At 31.7% G+C, this 21,793-nt stretch overlaps 3 protein-coding genes across 6 annotated transcripts; all 3 read right to left on the bottom strand.

Annotated features, from left to right (window-relative positions):
- Positions 4,561-6,553, bottom strand: LOC109351746 (E3 ubiquitin-protein ligase PUB23-like). Its single transcript, XM_019593334.1, has 2 exons — positions 6,042-6,553; positions 4,561-5,414 (listed from the first exon to the last, which is right to left on the bottom strand). Exons 1-2 carry the CDS (start codon positions 6,529-6,531, stop codon positions 4,639-4,641), a joined length of 1,266 nt encoding a protein of 421 aa, XP_019448879.1. The 5' UTR covers positions 6,532-6,553; the 3' UTR covers positions 4,561-4,638.
- Positions 9,434-13,752, bottom strand: LOC109351747 (coiled-coil domain-containing protein R3HCC1L-like). The gene is made up of 6 exons (XM_019593335.1): positions 13,461-13,752; positions 13,241-13,359; positions 11,700-11,948; positions 11,232-11,393; positions 10,889-10,978; positions 9,434-9,866 (listed from the first exon to the last, which is right to left on the bottom strand). The coding sequence occupies exons 1-6, from the start codon at positions 13,715-13,717 to the stop codon at positions 9,673-9,675; spliced, it is 1,071 nt and encodes a 356-aa protein (XP_019448880.1). The 5' UTR covers positions 13,718-13,752; the 3' UTR covers positions 9,434-9,672.
- LOC109351745 (BEL1-like homeodomain protein 1) lies at positions 15,730-21,101 on the bottom strand. Of its 4 annotated transcripts, none has more exons than XM_019593333.1 (6): positions 21,065-21,101; positions 19,997-20,774; positions 19,640-19,960; positions 17,934-18,307; positions 17,632-17,692; positions 15,730-16,967 (listed from the first exon to the last, which is right to left on the bottom strand). In XM_019593333.1, exons 2-6 carry the CDS (start codon positions 20,543-20,545, stop codon positions 16,128-16,130), a joined length of 2,145 nt encoding a protein of 714 aa, XP_019448878.1. In that variant the 5' UTR covers positions 20,546-20,774; positions 21,065-21,101; the 3' UTR covers positions 15,730-16,127. The 4 variants fall into 4 exon arrangements, with proteins under 4 accessions (XP_019448878.1, XP_019448877.1, XP_019448874.1 ...); XM_019593332.1 differs by having other exon boundaries at positions 19,640-20,244; positions 20,275-20,774; XM_019593329.1 differs by having other exon boundaries at positions 19,640-20,596; positions 20,660-20,774.

Below are 21,793 nucleotides of genomic sequence, written 5' to 3'. Positions count from 1 at the left end.
TGATCATTCCACATATATAATTTTAGTAGAATCACTCAACATATATTACGTTTTGGTATTCAAATCTCCAATCCTATCTTCCAGACTGTCTCTCAACAAAGATTACTGTTGTTTTCCTACCTTTATTCTCCGACCATGCTTGCTTGTGAATATTATTGCTTCAGCATCAATTCCTTTGTTTATCTTATTTTTTGGTATCACTGTGATTTTGACAAGACCTAAGTATGTCCCCTAACTATGTATTAGACACGAAAGCATTGCAAAATTAATTCACGTGTATTATATGTTAAAAAGCTATCCTACCTAGATTTAAATAATTCAATTACACATAAGACGAAAGATAATTAAAATCAAATCCTTATGAGTAAAAAATGGGGAAGGAATGGCCCATGCTGAGGGTTGATCCATCCTAGTTCTTCAACGTATCTTGAGAGATCATTTTCTCGTGGCTCAAGCAAAACAATTTTCAAAGAATAAAAAATGAAAAATTAGTAAAAGCATGCATAAAAGTTAAAAACGTGAGAACATTGAAATGGATAAGAAGAGAATCGAGAAATAGTGTTCCACACCTTGCATTGCCTATGAAATAAGCTATCTCTTACTCAACTGATTTTTCAATTTTAATTAGCATTTCAAATATGCAAAATATAATTTTATACACTTCCTTTACTAACTACCTTTTCTTTTAAACGTTAGATTTTTTAGCAATCAAATTGTTGAATAAAAAGTTCTACTAAAATAGACCAGAGTAATTAGAATTTTTCAGGAAATAATATTCTCCGAAATAATTTTTTTTAAGTATAAATGTCAGCTGTTAAATGCCTAATTTACTTTTGGTGTAATTGACATAATTATCACTATTTTTGGTCCTTGCCTAATATTAACAAATGGATTAATAAATTGTATAATAAAATGTTTTATTCAATCTTGTAAAAGTAGAATATGGGATCTTCATCAACTTGAGTTATACTTATACGTACATACGGATTGAACTAACGTTGTGGACCACATGGTAAATTAACCTATATAGCTACTTGTAAGAATAGAGAATATAATGTCACTGAAAAGTTTAACACATGCAAGGATATACACGTACGTATATAGTACATGCATTCATTTACTACAACCACATTGGCTAACCACCTTAACATGTGAACCAAATCATGTTGATTGCCATGGCATGGACATAGGGGTTGACTAATTTTGCTTCCGTACGACAATGTTGTTGCTTTTTTACACCTTTCTCTAAAAATGTGGCCGACATTAGGAATGAATGCTCTATTTCTCTTGTATATAAACATTTCTTAATGTTGTTTTCTTTTTTAGGTAAAAAAAGGAGTGTGCTTCATTTAGCTATCATAGTCATATAATAAATAGAAAATGAACAAAAATTATTTGGCTCAAACAAAATAATAGATATCACTATACGTTGTGTGAAAACTTTCATGGAACAATTAAGTCCTACTAAGTGAGTAGTATTTCCCTTGGCGTCATAGGAATACTATTCATTCAGAAGGTGAAAGACTAATCTTTTAAAACATCTTCAGCATTTAAGCACACCCCTTTCATAAAATGTTTTTTTCTTCATACATATAAATATTGAAATAGCATTCATTGGATACTGGCGGAGAAAATGATGAGTTTGTTTGGGGGCAGACCTAGCAAAATCTAACAAAATCTTGTGTGATTATATCTGTTATGAATTATGTCATTGACTCCTGAAAAAGGGTGTACCCTGAAATGAGCAATGAAATTGGGGTAGTTGGAGGTTTAATTGGAGAAGAGAGCAAGAACAAAAGTGGATTATGGGTCGGATGGTGGAGAGCAACGAGATTTGTGATTGGATACTTGTCTTCAAGCTGTTGGCCTATTACCGTTAGTTGGTATACTTTGGTTTCCATTCGTTGTCCCATTTGGTGTCCTCATTCAATCAGAAAATTTCATATGATTAAAAGTAAAATTTATAATAACATAAATTAATATTTATATATTATTCTATTATATTTCATTGGCTTGATATACGGGGATATGATTTTTTTTGAAACCGAAGATGCTTGTCTTACTTTGGTTGAGTGTAGGATTGCTAAGTGATATTTTAGCATTCCTAGTTGTTAGAGTGGTTGATTTGATAAAGATAAGACATAATATAACATGTTATTATATAACAAAAATGATATCGTGTTATTCTTAAATTAGTTAGTTTTTTTTAAAGAAACTAGTTACTCTTAAGTATTAGACAAAAAAGATATCACAAAACTCACTTTTTTATCCACTAGACTACCAAAGAAATTTTTACCCACAACACTAAAATATGAAATTAATAAATAAGAAATCACCTTCTCTTGCCCATTAACATTTCGAAGAATTGGGTTCTCATTTTTCAATCTAATCTTTTTATTTATTCCGTTCGAAACCCTTATGTAAATCAAACTCTTTCCTTCCATTTTATATAACTTTCAAATTATGCTCGATTTGCTTCCGAATTAGTGTTGATCTTCTTGATCCTCGTCTTTTTTATCCCTATATTAGCAACATCATATTAACTTAAGTTGGACACTTGTGATAGAGTGCTCACACATGTGTGAAGTGTTGATGTCAAACATATATCCAACATAAAAGACATCTTATTAAAAGAAGCGTGGCTGCTTTATAATTTAGATATAATGTAATATTTTATAAGAAGTTATTGTCAGTGAGAAATGATATATAATAGGAAATACACATTGGATATTGCAGAAGTTATTTGGTGGACACTAATATCTTGTTTTAAAAACGATGTAGAACTTATTTAATAAAGTAAGTAAAGATATATTTTTCTATTAAATCTTCTTATTTATGAGAAAATAACATATATCACTTATAAATCAATCATTAATAAATAAAAAATTAATTTATGATATATGTAATTTTTTTTTTGTGTAAAAGAATTTGTTGGAAGATTTAACAAGAGGAAATATTATATTCCTATAGCTTATTCACTTATACAAAATATAAATGTATGTATAGATGTTTGTTGGATTAAAAAAATAATGTAGTTTTAAAAAGTAAATAACTATAGAAAGGGTATAAAATAATGTTTAAAGTTGCCAATAATTACTTTCTTATTTTCCCTATAACATAAACTAGTATTATATATTATTTTAAATCACTGAATAAAATTAAATTAATTACCTCCACCTGTTCTCTGTTCCACGTCTCAGGTGAGGAGTAACACAACATAGAAAAAAAGGGAAATTGAGAAAGAGAGAAGGGTATGAAAGGCAAAGAGACGGTGTATACTTCGTTTATTACCTTTTTTGTATGCTATGTTATAAATACTTGCTAACTCATTCCTCGAACGTAATCATAAAACCTTCGTACTAATTATTAATTAGCATATATCATAGCCAAATTAACAACGGAAAATTAAAAATATTATCAGTTTATCACATAACCAGGTATAAACGTATATGGGTCTATATAAGATGTCAAAAATAGATTATTATCATATAATTGTGAAGCCCGTGGAGAAATAGCTAGTTTATTGTTACACTCATCATGGGCTTTTCAACATTCATCAGTGTGTACAAATGTTGGGCCTTCAATGGGTCCTTGGTTATGCTCTTTTATACGTGGCTTGATTTATGCGTTATTTTTGAAGAGCAGGGTATTTATTATTCGAGTTCACTTAAGGGGGATACTATCCTTTCGTATCATCTTTGGATATTAAATCTCGGTGACTTTTGTGAAGTATGGAAGCAAAACTTTCTTTGGATCTCAGATGAACGTTAGGGCTTTGTGTTTGTTGAAGTGATAGTTGAGAATAAGAGAGATTTTAAAGAACAAAAATATGGTGTAATTATTCAATTCATTTCTACAAAATACATATAACTTTGTTTAGTCTGAACCGTGAACACAATGATCCCTAAATTGAGCTAATTATAGACAATACCATAAAAATAATTATTTGGGTTTTGCTTGTCATTGTTCACTAAGCAACAGATTCAAATCCTCTCAATTTCCTATTAACGCTCTTCAATAATTTATATGTATAAGAAAACAATGAATTAAACATTGACTTAAAATTAACAACCATAGATGAGGGAAATCGGTAAGAAAATAAACAGGATCTCCACCCCACAAGCAATACAAGAAAAAGTGAAGTTAATAATTGAAAATAATGGAGTTTGAGAAAATATCTTTAGATTCTCGATATCGATTTTATTTAGATTTTTTAGCAAAACCTAATTATTCAAATAGTTACTTTTAGCATGAAAATTTTTAAACAAATAATTGTATTAAGTAGTACACAATATAGAAAATTTTATTGAGAGGAATGGCTTTGGGTAACTGAATTAAGCAAAAAATATCACGAGTTTAATCCTCTAGGTTCATGTGTGTGTTGAAAATACCAATGGAACTTGACCTGCTCAGTTTGATGCATGTAGTAAGTGAAGATACTCTAGAAACCAAAAGAAAGGCAAAATACCCATTTAATCACATTTTTTGACATTTATAACTTAGGGTTATGGGTCGTTGTCCCATCCCAAGTTTAAGGGCTTATTAACTACTTAGCAACAATGACTCTCTGGATGAATATATACCAACTAAATCAATGTATTTTTGTTACATTTAATTTGATATATATTACCTATTTAATCACCTTTGATCTCTAGTTAGCAAATATACATGTATACAAGGAGAACTGTTCCAAACTTTGGAGTGTAACCTAACGATATCCCTTGCTTTTTCTTTCAAATATGAAGCACAATCTGCCTGCATTACCATGCAAAGTTTTGATACTGCTCCAACCCTTAACATCTCTCGAACCACTTCATTCGATCCTGAATACTTAGCAATCAATGCAAATATATGAATTGCTCTATCATCAGTTGCATGAGAAACCCTCAGAATCCTCTTTGAAGTCATTGCTATACCCGCTGCATGCAAAAGAAACTGTTTTCTTCCTTCAACACAAGAACAAAGATGTGCTAGAAGGTTAAATACGAGTTCTGTTATGTTCTTATTCTCTGGTTTTTCTAGCTCAATCTCGATGAGTTCTTTGACTGCACCTGCTTCCACGATCTTCGTTCTGTTTCTACCCAAAGGGCATGTTTCTATAAGTACATGCAATGCAGATTTTATAGCTGGTTGAGAGAGTGATTTCTTCTTTCTCAGTACTGTAACCATTTCTCTGAAGAATTCAATGTTTAAACTCCCTAACCGGTTTGAATCGTAGACTTCGATTGTAGATTTCAATAGAGGCATTGCTTTGTTTACCAACTTTACATTATTATCCACTTTAAGTTTCAAAATCCAAGTCAACGACTTGATGAAGTCTCCAATAAGAGGTTGCATGTTGCTGTGGGCCATAGTTTGAGTATTCCAAAGAAGACGAAGAATTTTGATAACTTCTTCTAAGCACGTTGTTTTACCTGTTCCAAGAAGTAGACGATTTCTATTATTTGCTGAATATGGTATTAGAGTTGAATCTCCTACTTTTTTTTGCAAGTTGAATATGCTACTTATACTAGTTATGAGGACATATCAAGCATGATGATCATGGAAGCTGCCATTATTAGATGACTTAGGAAAAATAAAAAAAATTAATTACTAATTTTAAGATAAAGAGAATAATAAGAATGCATTAATTTAGCAATAGTCACAATTCAGATGAGATTTATTACTTTTATAAGCAAAATTATGAAAATGATTAAATATATTAATTATTATTGGTATGAAATATGTGGTTATGAAGTTGTAAATTCTAGAATGCTAATCATGGATCATTAATACCGGATTCCCTTAAAAGAAAACTCAATCTTTATGGAGAGAATAAAGTAACTTAATATCAAAAGTTCAATTAAATACTAATTAGTTCATGGAGTAACGCTTTGTCATATGTGTGTTTAAGATAAGAAATATTAAAATCAAAATAAAAGAGTTTAATTACAACAACTTTAACAAGTTTTTTTTAGAGGGACAAAAATAAAAAGTCTTACTTTAATCACAGTAAAAACATGTTTAAGTTTTTCTAAAATTATTTCTATGGCAAACATTACCTTCTTTGAAACTCTTGTTTATCAGCATAACCATGGTCTTGGTTACTCCCTCCTCTACCATGCACATTCTGTTCCTCTCGCTCTCTGTGGCCAAAACAATCATCCTCTCCAACACAGATTGATACAAATGAGGAACCTCAAGATCCCTAACAAGTTTCTGAACATGGGTCTTATCAAGAGGAATTACTGAGGTTAGAATTTGATCAACACGTTTAGCTTCGTTTGCTAAACACCATGCATGAATTAGCCTGAGTAGCGTGTGGTTGGGAATTAAGAACTCAGAACTTCTTGGCAGTGGTTGCATTGAAACTGGGCACATGCAATTTTTGGATTTGAGCAACCACTGCTCGATGCTTTCTCTGTCGTATGTTATGCCTGTTACTGCAGTCACAGGATCCTTCATGATTTGAAGAGAAATAGGACAAACAAAATATTGAGGAACTTCAATTTCTGCCATAATTAATTGTATTGTACTGTATCGGACAAACATGAACCAGATTTATGTATTTTTTTCCCTTAAAATTGGTGTTGTTTTATAAACAAGAAGAAAAGCAGAGCTCGTTTTGGTAAGAGAATGCCGCTTTCATAAAAATTATGGTCTCCAAAATTTTAAATATATATATATAAAAGAAAATGATATATTTTCATAATAATATTTCTAACCACATGAAATTAATATATATTACAAGATGATTAAATGAATGATCGATTATATCAATTGTATATGAATATTAAACTGAGAGTCGCATATGTATTAAATTCTTAATAAATATAAATAAAAAAACTAAGTTTATTCTTTAAATTAAGTGATTACAGAATTATAGGATAAATAATTTTTGTTCCAAGAAAAAGGTGTTAAACAATTGTTCCAATTTTCTTTGACTTCCCGGTCATAGATCTCATTAATACTTGTCAATGATGCATTGGATGGTCAAAACCTGATTTTGTAGCAACTGTTCGAGTTACAATGGCGTTCCCTTTTGAATTTCATATGCATGAATCAAGAAAGTCCCCTTTCTAATTATTCAATTTTTTATTTGAGAAAAAAAATGTATGCATAGATGGTACAAAGATTTTTTAGATTATTATTATATCATTCATCATTTATTTTCAATCATCATTTTATTCTCAAGTAGAAATAATTAAAATGAATTATGGATATTACTCTGACTGTGTATAAATCTTTATACTGTCAATACATAAATATTACACTATTTTTATTTTATTAAGTCCCATCCTAAAATTCTCATATTACCTCCTTCTCTAACTTATCATTTCATATTTTGTGACTAATTGTGATTTAGTTGGTGGACAATCTTTTGAAGGATTTAGGTGATATTCAATTTATTTATAAGCTAATTTGATGACTATTTAATCGATGAAGGATTTATTTAACAATATACATATATATCTTTTATAATTGTTTGATTAATTTATACTTTAATATTTATCGATATTTTTTTTTTACTTTTATCCTTAGATTGAAAAAAAAAAAGAAGTTATATTCAAACCACATATGAGAGGAAGCTTCTGAAATGGGCGCTAGGCTGAATTAGATCGAGGAGGCACAAAACAAAAATAAGATTGTAGCTCTTTGTGCAAACAAATGAAACAATAATAAACTTAAGCTTTTACGGCTTGTAATGAAAAGAAAATTAATTTGGATGCAAGTGTCCACTGTCTTTTCACTTTCATTAGTGTATTTTTGACCCTATTATAATCTATGTTTACAACAATATATATCTATAGGGGCCAGTAAGCTTTGCGTGTAAGTTTCAAAGATAAGAGGTGATGAAAGGTTGAGTTTGAATTCAACATGAGCATGACAATGAAGACTGGGCTACTGGGCTGGCATTACCAAAGTTGCAAACATAATTGCTGAATTCTAATAAATAGAATTCACATCATATGCCAGCTCCAGTAATGCAAGCTAAGGGTCTTGAACAAAGCTGGTACTGAGTCTCCAAGATATATATAATAACCTTAGAATATTTTTATCATAAATAATCATGTTTGGGGGTACTCTTTTTAGAACTTTATCTATAATTTTTAACTCTTCATTTATCTCTATTTCCTTTATTGGGAGTTTTACGAGCTTCTTTCACAAATGATCATAATATCTTAGAAGAAATTTTACAATCTAATGTACAAAATATGATATCCCAACTTCCTTTCAATGTATTCATTTATAATCTTATTTTATTTAATGTCCAATATAATAATCAAATGCACCCATTTTATCTATACTACCTTAACTTAATTTTTTTTTTGAATTTTTAATTAATTAGCTCTCTACCTTTAGCCGCTAAATTTTCTTTTAAATCTGAATAGTATTTTCTGTCTTAGATAAAGCACAAAACACTCATGTATTTCTTTCACGTATACCTACGTATTCCATTATTTTGTATGATAGACTACAAATGTCAACTGGTATGATATGCTTTCTAATTTCACTTCTAAGTTAGGATTAATGCCCCTCTAATTAAATTTACATATCTTACTCGATCTTACTTTCTATTTTATTAAAGTCCACATGCTTTCAAAATTTACCTTTGCATATGTAGCTTCTCATTTATTTTCCCTTTTAACTCTCTAACTCTGACATTTGTAAAATTCATTCGCATATGCTCAAAAAACATATCAAACACTAAGATAGAAAGATAAGAGTTCAAGGGTGACCTTGTTACGTTCCTATAATTTATATAATCTTGCATTGTATTTTAATACCAGTTTTTGTCTCATCATACATGTTGATTGTTTGAACGAAAATCATAAAAATTCATATGTCAATTCTCAATAGGTATATCAACCTATCCAACTCTTTTGTCATTATCACAAACATAAAAATATTGAATAATAAATTCGTAAAAGTGAAGAAAAAAACACAAATTCTGATAAATACATGAATCTGGTAATGTGGGGTCTGACCGCTTGAGTTGAGACCAATTCCTTCTATGCCTGTGCTAATGTTAATTCAAGCTCGGTACGCTTCGAGTTTCATCTAATATTTTTCATAAACAAAACAGTATTATTTAATTAAATATGATATTGCAATGTAAAGATAACATAAAGAGAAATATTATTCATTTTATTAATTAATCAACCATACTGTTCTCTGTAATGCTGCATAATTTTTACATTATGGGTGGTTGTGCATGACCATGTATAGTAGCACATTTTAGCCGATACCGCGATGTCACTATTACTGATTAAGGTTAGAGAAATGGTTACGACAAAGTCAGAGTTGTGCCGTAATAGACTTTGAGAATGTGGAAGTTGCCAGAATAGAATGAGTACACTAAAGATATGCGTGTACTGTACTCATATAGAAATAGAAAGGGAAAAAAGGATTTACGGCATGGTATCATTTGGGTTTGAACCAAGACTTATGATTCTTTAAAAAGTAGTAGACTCTAGGATACAATAATTTTAATGTACAACACATACACATCACAATAAAAAAGTAGGCAGGTCTTATTTAAAAAAAACAAATCAGATACCTGATCCTTGCCTAGACCTTCTGCATGCATCCTTTAGGATCACTTACTATTTACTCATTCTCACAGTAACTGGTTTTCTGGGATTGAAAATGGGGTTAGAAGTTACAATAGCAAGCAGTAGAGGTTACATATTAAACATCTCCCCACGCCTGGTCTCTCAATTTTTGCCTAGTAACAATACGTTCCCTCCTAGCATCTTCTTGCTTTCTATATTCTCGTGCTGAGCTCGTTGTGGTAGATGACAATTTTAAACCCATCCCATGAGCAATCAGTCTCTGCGCTGCTTGAGCCGAGGTTTTGGGTCTTTGCCGAGGTGGTTCCAGATCTGCATGAATGACAAATGAAACAGGAAAACCGTGTAAGACAAAATCAATTCTTCTTACCATTTGTTGGTTTGCAAAGAGTACTAAAGGAAGAAAGTTGATTTTGATTCATTGATGGTGTAGTTATATATTACTAGTACTAGCGAACTATTTGATGCCATCTGTTAAATTTTTTCATTGGAAGTGAAAAATCATAGCGACTAATACATTTGTGCAACACTTTCTTGATTAGCCTAGTGATAAAAGGCTATACACAGCAGTAGATCAAATTTAACATTAAACAAAGTCATGTAGCAAAATACATAAGACCTTGGAACTGCATTTCAATTAACCATAAATGCTAGCTGGTAGAGAAATAAAGTTGGAGAGAACAAACTAGGCTGTTTATAAGGTCCCTAAATACTTCCATAAATATAGAAAGAGACCCGACAATCACAAAGTAGGAACAGCCAGGTTATCAACTATAAACATCAAGTAGTGAAACTAAATACTGCCCCATTAGTTATCCTTTGTAGTTTCAAAACTTTCGTAGTTTTATATTTGTAGGCTTAGTAAAAAATAAGTTTTACCCTCATAAAATAATTATCTTTCACCTTTTTTTACGCGGTGAATGAATTAAAGAATTAAGTTTCTACAATTTTCAAGATGGGCATTTTAGTAAAATACTAAAAAATAAAAACTAAATTAGTGTTTTCTTAACTTATATGCCAATATCTTAAACTACAAAAGATAAGGAATGGAGGGGGTGTGAATTCAAAACTAGGCTGTTTAATATTCACCAAAACGATTCCACACAAAAATAGACCATACACAAAGCGCACTACAATTATGATTCCCTAAAAGCTTATGTCACAACAAGCTTCACATATACTTTAAAAATCGAGCAGAGCTTTGTAAATTGGCTACCTCGTGTTCACAGTATTTCAAATTCAAAAGTAAATACATCACAAAGACAGTACAAAATACAGTAAACAACCCAATATTACCCTCATATACAAGAAAGAAAAAATAGATGGCAAATTACCTCTTGTTTTAATTGAACTGAGAAGTGCATCCTCTTCATCAAGTATCCTCACATTGAATGGATATCGAATACAGTTTCGAGCCTCAAGTGCTGCATATAAATTTGTATTGAATTTTTAGGCAGTCAAACAAAAGACTAGACATGAGGAAAATAACTTGCCCAACTGCCCAAATTGATGACTGCTAATGGGAAGTATTTGACTTCATGTACCAATCCTCAAATTTTAGTGGTTATCAACTTTCATGGCATGCAGCCATACTTAATACTTCACCATCATAATACAAAAACAAATAAACTTTGATATAAGAACAACAATAATAAAGTCAATTAACTTCGTAATTACCAACTGAAGGCGTTTGGAATACTGCAAGTGCAACTGTATCATTAACCCAGCGAATCACAAATCCACGATCTTTGAAGCCCTCAAAAATCTTTTCCAGCTCTATTGTCTTAGTACTTGGTGGAAAGTCAGCTAGAACAAGAACATGGCCAGTCCCATATTTTGCTGAATTGAATAGACAATGATTAGAATCCAAGTCATTCCAACACCATACCTTCTGCATATAAAACCTAGCAGAAAGGGTAAATCACCATTTGAATGCAAAGTACTGCATATGACCACTGGGGAAAATGAAAATTATTATCTGGTGTATTGAAGCAATCATAACCAACTAGCCACACAAGCCATTACACACGCAAAATAACTTTTGTGCTATTAGCACAAACTAAAAATGTGGGCATACTAAATAAGCGCATCAGAACTTCACAAGTTTTCAGCTGTATACTTGAAATGTCATAAAACATCACTTACAGTCTTGTATATCTTTTTTATCTTCTGAACTACAGCGAGTCTCTTCATCCTCAACATCAATGACCGAGCCATCGAGTACCTGATCACTATAAAGTTTTTGTTTTTCATAAGAGAATGTACCCCTTCCACGCCGTTTTGGGGTTTGACTTTTGGTGTTCTCCAGTTTAAGATTTGATACTCCAGATAAACAATCAGAGGATATGGAGGACAGCAACTCCTCAGGTTCACGATCTGCTATTGCTTCCCAATCTGTAAAATTTAAAAATAGCATCCACAATGCATGACTGTAATAACCGACATTATTTCACATGTGATCAAACTGTATGGGAAAATGATTTCAAAGGCAAAATATCTAAATTTGAAAAGATATGCGGATCTCCCCACCCCCAGCCAGAGAATATTCAAAGCAAGAGCCCTAATTAGAGTGATAAATAAAGCCATGTCAGAAATATAATTACTCAATTTCTTTTTCGATGCTCTTTCATGTTTTATCAGTTTGGGATTTTCTACTATTTACCGTTTGAATGATTATTACATATAAGGAGTAACGAAGATTTCTATGTTTTGTAGTTGGTACTCACGAACACAACTATATAGTTAAGAAGAAAATGTTGCTCACTTCATAGGCTTATAGTTAAACATTTTGATTTTTGGGCCAAAATATCTGCTGAAGGAAGCATTAACTAAAAAGAGTTAACATACTACATGTTGGGTACCCTTTTCCTAGCTCAAAACTATAGTACAAGCAACGGATGAGATTTGCCTGGAACGCACTGCCATAACAACCATTTATCATGACAAAACATTAGAACAAACACAATGGTTGTTCTTAGGGTTGTTCTTAATGGAATAAAAATATTTTTATTTTGTTCTTTACTGTGCCGTTCTTATTTCTTCACTTTTGTTCTTAAATAAGAACAATTCTTAGTTGTTCTTAGCCAAGGAAAGTGAAGAGAGAGGTAGGTGTTGTGTGAAAAAGGTAGATGTCGTGGGACCCAAATAAGAATAAGAATGATGTTTGTCATTATGGGAAAGGAAAAAAAAGTAGATGTTGTTCTTATTTTATGGGAAGTTATAATAAATTATAAAATAATGTGAGACCCAACTAAGAATGAAAACTTTGTTTGCCGCTGTGATGTTCTTAACGTGATCAGGTCAACATGCCTATATCCACAAATGAGAAGGTAAAAAATCCACCAGACACCAACAAGCGCAGACTACCGGATTATTTCTATAAGATCTCTCAACAATCTCCTAACTATCTCACCAATCAGCATTACCGTACGTCTCAACTAAATGTTTACCCTTTGGAAACCCTGACAACACTCATCTCCATTTTTCTTCTCATGCTTTTCCAAAACCTATCTGCTCTCTATTTATAGAGAGCCATCCTGTGCTGCTTTATCATGTGATCTACATGTTCAATTAACCACAAAGATTGATAATTTACTAAAAATAAAAAGCATTGAAATGTAAAATCCCCAAGTTCAGTTTCCCACATAATAATCCTTGAACTTAATTCCAAGACATTGAAAACATACCATCATCAGAAGAAGCATTGCGAGGCAAAGAGTCATGATACGAAGCACCATTAAAATTATAATCATTTGAAGACGATGCAACTCCACCCTCCTTCGACTCTTTCAGAAATCTTGCCTCACTGAAAACATGAAACACAGAAATAAACCAAATATTTACAAACCCTATCAAATTCTGGTAAATTAAAGGTAAAGAAATGGGAAGAAAAAGAGGGATAATTACGCAGAGAGGGTCCTTTGTTTGATGACGGAAGCGCGAGATTGAAGTTGATCGGATTTGAGGGAGAAACCTTTGGAGGAGTAAAGGGTGGCCAAATCGGAGAGAGCAGAGGCCAATTGGAGCTGGGAAACAGAATCAGAAGGTTTTAGGGTTTCAAAATTGGAGATCATTGATTCCAGTAATGAAATTGCGCTTTCGGTTTCGCCTAAGGCTACTAAGTCTTCTACGGCTTCACTCCAATTTTCTTTCGCATTCTCCATTTCTCTTCTGCAACTTTTACCAATACCACACGTTCTCAAGTGCCAATGGCACAAATAAAAACTAAATTAATATTTCAATGGATTTAATCATCAACCATTGATTTGTTAAACTCTCAAACAAAAAGTAAGTAATACAAATCAGCAGTTAATGATGGGCTGACAATGTAAAAATAATACAAATCAATTTGTTTTTGTTAATCAAATCTTATTTTTTGTAGCAAATAAAAAATGTCAACCTCCTCCTTGGGCGTGAAAGAAAGGAAGAATTATGATATTATATGAAAAATAGTATATTCTCTAGATAAATTTTTCTATTAATTCTTTTTCGGAAAAATATTTTATTTATAATTAATTGGATTATAAGTAATATGTGTACTTTGTCGTAAGTATGATGATTACTAAAAAGATTTAAAAAAATATAAAATTATTAATATTATGTTTCATTTTTTGATTAGTCACTTTCAAAAATCAAATATTGACTTCTAGTTTTGTATAATAATTAAATATTCAATATAAATTTATACAATTATTATATTATATACTATTTTATTTGAATTATTTTTTTTAAAATTAATAAAAATTAAATATAGGAATGATGGATTATGGATAATACAATGGTTACTGACTTACTGACTGTATATAACTCATACTACATTTCCCACTATAGCGTAAGCCATCAAGTATCAGTTGTTAATGTATGCATGGTTTATTGTATGTAAACCTGTGTGGAAGCATCAAGTAATAATTATGCATGTATGGCTTGGTTTCTTTCTCTATATCTACATATATTGCACAAAATTTATGTCAAAAAGTTTTAAACTTTAATTATATATGAAGGAGTGCGGAAGAGTTCACACTTTCGGGTAAACTTATTCAATATAAGCTTATGAGAATAATTCAGAAAAAATAAATTTATGAAAGTCGTACGTTTAGGATATTCGAATGAGCTTTATTTAACTTGTTCAATACGTTTGTTATAGAATTTGATGAAAACAAACTCTTCAAGACCTCATTTTTCAACCCATAAAATTTTCTTCCACTACTTCATTTCAAATTTGGTTAGTGACGTTAAATTCTTGACGTAATCAATACTTAACGTAATATATAGCATGGTCTTCATAACAAAGTGATTAAGAATTTGATCTTAATATAAATATGTTATGGAAATTTATATTTTTTTATACAATATTAATGTATTTACTATTTAGTATTGGAGAAACAAACATATTTGAATGGGAAGATTTATTAATTATCCTAACAAATTTTTAATGCAATGGAATATATTCCTACAAAATTAAAAAAAAATTACTTTGAATTACTTTTTTTTTGTAAATTCCATTATTTGTATAACAAAAATGACAATTTTCTCCTACAACAAATAATGTTATCTATAATTCTTACCTTTTTTTTTCTTTCTATATAGGCATCTTAAAATAGAAAGGAAAACATTTTGTCATCACATATATATATTAATAGTATATGAGTTTAATACATTCTTACTGTATTATAATCCTTGATTCTTAAAAAAATATAAATAAATAATAAATAATATAAATAACTGTATATAAATCTTTATGTATAAATATTATTCCCAAATTTTATTCAATTTTGTTGTGGAATTTGACACCGGGTGAGACATTAAACATTTATACTATATAAAGCCAAAACTTGAAATAATTTTTCTCATGGTGTAATTTTCATTTCCTATATTACCCTTAACATTATTTAATTTTTACAAAAAAAACTATATAATCATAAGCAACTACCCCCAATTCATTAATTAACCACATATCTCACATTAAATTAAACATTATCGTAAACACAAAAAATATAATATAGATTACACCGAACACAAAAATATATTTTAATTCAAAAAAATGAAATATATAAAAATTGAATATCTAGTATCACACAATATTTGCCTACACACTAGTACACATGGTGTGATAGTTTTTTAGTATAACATTTATCATAACAAGTATTCAATTAATTTTACATGCATGCAGCAGTACTGTACTCTAAAAATATATAATTTATTCAAATCCCCATGCATATCTTAGTGAAAGCATCCAAAATTTACAAACATCCCTAATTTTTTTTTTTCAAATCCATCTACCTGGCTACTTTCCAATGCAGTATACAGTATACAGTATAATATAATACCCAAACTCAACTTGAAACCTGTCATTCTTAATATATAGAACTCATGAATTCTTCAAGCTAAGTATACATTCTTATAGTATAGAGTTTACTTCTGCACATGGAACAAGTTTCCCCTACCATGCCAGCATTAGGCATCTCCATTCCTTTTTCTTGTGCTGCAAGCTAAATTATCTTCTGCTCATTTAGTGTTCTTGGAATGTTAGCAGAAAATGGAAGGTTTAAATTCCTCATATGGTATCCTTAGTTCTCATGCAACAAAATCCCTCAATAACTGTGCAGCAAACCTCTTCCTGTTTTGAATATCAATACTCTCATAACTGGTTCCTGAATGAAAAGAAGGTGGAGGAGTACTGTTAATGGCACAAAACTCATTTTCATTGGTTTCCATCTCATGAAGCCTTCCAACTCCTCCCAAGTGTATATTCTGTGAGAGAAACTCATGCTGTGTTCCAGATAGAGGAAAGTTCTCACTATGTGGAAGTCCAAGAGTGAGAGAAACACCATTTCCATGAAACCTAGGAGCTAATTGCTCAGTCACATTATTAAACCTTCCAATGTCTTCTATAGAAAATGCTCCATAACCCCCACCATGGTTTTCAATGCCAAACTTTGTGTTGGAAATTTCTCTATTTGTCTCTGCAGGTTTCATGTCCATGTCCACTGAAAATATACCACTACCTGGAGAATTATGCATTTCAGAATTTCTTCTCTTGTTTGGACTATTTTGCATGTCATGAGATGACCCTGCAATATGGAAATTACTAGACTGGGATTGAAGGGTTGATCCCCCCATGGAATTATTAGAGTTGGAGATCTCAGTTGGAGAAATATTATGGTTGTTGTTGAAGCTTTCTGCTTTGGATTGGAGAACATTATTCTGATCAAGCCTTATATTGGCGCCTGATGATGATTCTTGTACAGCAGTATTAGCTGCTGATGTCCACAACTCCTTGTTTGATTCTTTTGCTCTATTTGTGTTATCCTTGGACCCATTGTTTTGCTCCTGTTCTTTGATTTCTTCCAAGTACATTTCTTCAACCATTGGTTTCCAAAGCCGAACTCGGGCATTTATGAACCAGTTAGACACCTGCGTTTAAAGATTACAATGTAAAAATCCTCCATAGCCATTCATAACTACAATTTCTAGATATTGCCAAAGTACATATTACAATGCATGCATGTAAACCAAGAGAGAACATGTAGTGTTTTTTATCATTAAAACTCGAGATATAAACACTACAATTGTAAATTGTTCATCTCCTTTCTTGTAAACTACTAATATCAAATCTCACTCTCACCAAATCCTTCTCTCGATGAGAATTCACTGTGTCCTCCAGAAGGAAAATAATTCTTGTACGCAATTTTTTTACACCAGTTAGTGGTGTTGCAATAATAGTTCCATCATTTAAACACCTCATATACAACATTCAGACGGAAGAGTTATCACATGAGGATACATTACAAAGCAGAAACGCTTATAAGAAAATAAAAACAAGGCAGAAAGTTGTTAATATGGTATACAAAAATATGAATCACACTCACATATGATATGGTCTCTCACATCTTTATAAATGATATTAAAAGATAAAAATATGTTACCATATCTTTTTAACAGTTGAAGCAATCGTGCTGTAAATAATTTAGTTTGTGAATTACAGAGAAAACTGAGAAGTTAATTCCAAATATAAATGAAATGCAAATGGGAGCTAGAGATTAAGGTACCCATGGATTGGAAATTTGGAATAATATACCTGGCTCCGAGTAAGTCCAGTTTGTTTTGCAAGCATAACCTTATCCGAGTCCTTAGGATAGCTGCAGGCCACAATAAAAATAAAAACATAGAAGTTAAAGGCAAGCATATTATTTTTTAATCTAGAAATAATGAACTAATTAACCAAGAACTAAAATCTAACTAAATAGTCCAATACTATAATATTAACCAATAAAACGTTAATCTAATTAAATAGTCGGATAGTAATGTAAGATTAATTCCTTACATAAGAATATCCGTGGTTGGTTATACAGAAAAGATGCTATAACATTAATTACTTACGGGTGAAGGAAGTGCTCAAAGAGCCAAGCACGAAGAACAGAAACAGCACGTTCAGGCAATCCTCTTTGGGGCCTCCAAGCATTATGTTGAATCATTCCAAGTTGTTGTAATGTCCGTTGTTGCCGGAGATGATGATCAACATACCTAAGTCTTGAACCTTCAACCTTGACTCCTAAGCAATCATCTTCACCTAAGGTTTTGTTCGTTGCCTTTATTTGTGAAGATATTGTATCCTTAAGACAACGGAATTGCTTTGAGATTGTCTTTAAGGCAAGTGCTGTGTAAGATTTTGCTGCACCATAACCAGCTACTTGCTCAAATGATGATATCACAATTTGCATTTGGTGGTGATAATGTCTGTACCTTTGCTCCACCTGCAAGTTCAAATCAATGTTATATAGAATCTCATACGATAATAAAGATGGCAAATGTTTTTTTCTTAAAAGAAACAAGAATGAGGTACTCATAATTTCTCTTTCATGATATTTTCCTAAAAAAAATGAAATTTGTCCAAATTTGATAGATTTATAGACAAATAAATTTGTTGTAAATAAAAATAAAGGTTTCATGTAAAAAAAATAGACTAGTTAAATGGTTATTGATTTATATAACTTGTAACTTATCTTTTTATTTCAAAAACTGTTTTATATCATCTGTTTCTTTCTTCTTTTTAGTTTTTTTCATTAAAGTTTGAGAAAATACTTGTGGACACCCTCAAATAGGCAAGGTTTGATTACAATCAAACAGAATAATTGAAAAATTAGCTGCAAAAGACAAATCCCAACAAAATTTCATGTCATGTCATTTCATTTCATTTATGTGTATGAGCATTACTAAGAAATTAATATTTTAAATGTATGAATGGTGAATAAAAATACATTCACTTTGGGTTAAGACTCATTGAACGCAAACAAGAAAAGGAGGACAAAATGGAATGTCACAGTATGGCATAACCATTTGCAAGGTTCAAATAAACTTTCCCTTCTTGAAATGACATACGTGAGATGGTAAACTGGACCCATATGATATGGATACATGGAAGTTATTTTTATGTTTTAATCCTTTCCAAATCTCAATCAAAATAATAATGGGTCACTACCGTAGTTCAGACTTCATGTATAAACTTTGAGAGTGACCCAAAATTGGCCCACACTTAAATTATTCTCTAACATTACGGGACCAAGTGACTTTTTCTTATCAGTTTCCTTTCCACTACTTCCATTGGGGGCAACAAGTAAGGACTGATGAGTGACAAATCAAGTACTGAATCAATATAACCCTGAGTGAGTATTGAGCCAATTTCAATGTCCAACTTGCAGTGCCTAACATAACTTTCTCAAGTGTTGAATCAATATCATCCGGTCTGGGTAACTGACAAATTAAACCAAATTTAGTGATATTTAAATGAAGTACTTGATCATATTTTGAGGAAACTTTATCTAGGAAGATAAGACTCTATAACTCCTGAAAATTTTAATTTGAAAGGCTTTTATTTTATCATCACCCTCGACCACATAATCACGATGCAAGAGTTAATCTCACAAGTGATGATTATAGGTTACCATCAAATACAACAAACAAGTGGAGATATATTATATGTTTAGACTTTAGAGTAATGAATAATAAAATATTGGATATCAAATCCCGAAGCTTTAACTGGAAAGTGAACCATTACGTGCATGTATAACTATATTTATTTAACGTACCTCATCGAGCATGCTCACAAGCTTGGATTTCTTCATTTGAAGCTCTTGTCTCTGTGCCATGCTGAGTTCAACTCCTTGTTTGCCTCCACTGTTTTGTTCTCCACCACTTGAACCATCACCACCAATACCAGATGTTGATTCAATATTAGCTTTCATCTTCTCTCTATTCACAGTACTTTCAATAGACTCACCTTTGAAGATTCCCTTGCCTACATTCACAACTTCATCGAGAAGATCCTGTGCTGCTTTCAAATACTTGGACCCCAAAATCACGTTACTATTATTCATACCTGAGATTCCACTGCCACGGATTGCAGGAGATATCTCACCAGAAACCGATCTATAGATCGGTTGCTGAGAAGAAAGGCTAAGTGACAAACCCTGTTGATGATTATTAGGCCTATTGAAACCAACTTGCGGTGAAATATCGGTTGCGGCGGTGGCAGTGGTTGCATACCCTGAACTGTTAGGAGGGGTTGCAGCTATAGTAACCGCCGCCGCCGCAGACGAAGGGTTTTGATCAAAACCCCACAAGTTATATTGGACACGAGAGGCCGTTGATGAAAGGCCATGATAGCCGGAAATTTCATCATCGTTGGTGGATCCAATGATGCTTGATGAAGGAATAGTAACACCAATCATGTGTTGTTGTTGTTGGTGGTGATGATTATGGTTGTTGTTGCTGGGTGATTGAGGAGGTGGCGCGTGGGAGAAGTTGGCAAGATTGAGCGCGTGGGGAGTAGTAGTTGGAGCAGTGTTGGGATTGATAAGGAACATGTTTGGTGTTGGATGTTGTGGCGAGTCAGAGTAGGGTACGTAGTTTGGGTTCATAAGGTAAAGTGTCTGTAACCCTTCTGCAGAGGATTGGATTTCTGAACTGCTGCCACCATGAAAGTACGTTGCCATGTCTCTTCACTATAGAATTTGTGTCCGTACAAGAATTAAACAAGATAGAACCTGCTATAAGAATGATAGTCAGTGTTTCTTTCTTTATCGTGTCTATCAAAGGTAGAAATCAACCTTGTTTTCTGCTTATTTGTTTCCCTTTCTGATCTGTTCACCTTATTGATTTGAAGATCGGTTTAGGTGTAATAATTCCACTTTTTTGTTTTTCAATTCTTGCTATTATCAGATCCTGAAAAGCAAGGCAAAAGGGACTGATTATTGATATTGAATCCAATAATAAAGAACTTCATTTGTGCAACAAAAAAGATGACATTACAAGACCCCAAATGAAAAGAAAAATAAAAAACTTGAAACACAGATGGAGTTTATGGAAATTTGATGATTGAAGAGAGGAACAAAACTAAGAAAGGATCTTAAAGGTGGAAATAATCAATTAAGAAAAATAAGACAGAAATTGAAAACGATCCCATCAAAGAGGATATCTATGAGGAAATCAAGAAGTTTACAAGATGTCCGTACCATTCCCAAGAACTAATAAAAGAAGAAGAAGAAGAAGAAGATGATGATGATGATAATAGAAGTGATGGTAGAAGTAGAAAGGTTGTGTCTATCTAGAGAAACTGTCCATCATTTGGTGGAGCTAAAAAGCTAGCCACCCTTTTGCTTTCACAGATTTTTTGGAACATCAAAGAAATATAAGCTTAGTTGCGTACTCTGCTGTCAGAAACTGAATATTGTAAATGTAAAATCTATGATATGATATTTAAAAGGACAGATAGGTGATGAGTGATGACTGGTGAGACTTAAAAGTGTGGTCCGTTTTATATTTCATGATGATAATATTCATTATATATTACAATTAATTGCTTCTATATTTATGATCAATAATAGACAGCTCGCAAGTAATTTTCTTGTTTTGTTGTACACTCTCACGCCTAGTGTTCATTACCTAATACCTATACCTACATGCACCATATAGCCTCCATAATTTCCTTTTATTTCCACTAAACATTGTTAAAGGATTTAATATATAGTCCTTCCATTAATTATCTTTTATAATTTAAGGAAGTGACACATAGATTAAAAAATCAATAACTTAGTTGCTATTTTATAGTATTTTTTATTAAAATACTCGTCTTAAAAATTGGAGATCATAATTATTTAATTAATTTATGGTGTACAAAATTAAAGATATTTGTTTAATGAGGGTAAAAATGAGGTTATATTTAACTAAGTCTTAAAAATGTA

This window comes from Lupinus angustifolius, chromosome LG07 (genome assembly GCF_001865875.1).
Source record: "Lupinus angustifolius cultivar Tanjil chromosome LG07, LupAngTanjil_v1.0, whole genome shotgun sequence".
Lineage (NCBI taxonomy): Eukaryota > Viridiplantae > Streptophyta > Magnoliopsida > Fabales > Fabaceae > Lupinus > Lupinus angustifolius.
The sequence above is the reverse complement of the archived record's forward strand: the minus strand, read 5'-3'. Positions and strand labels throughout refer to the sequence as shown.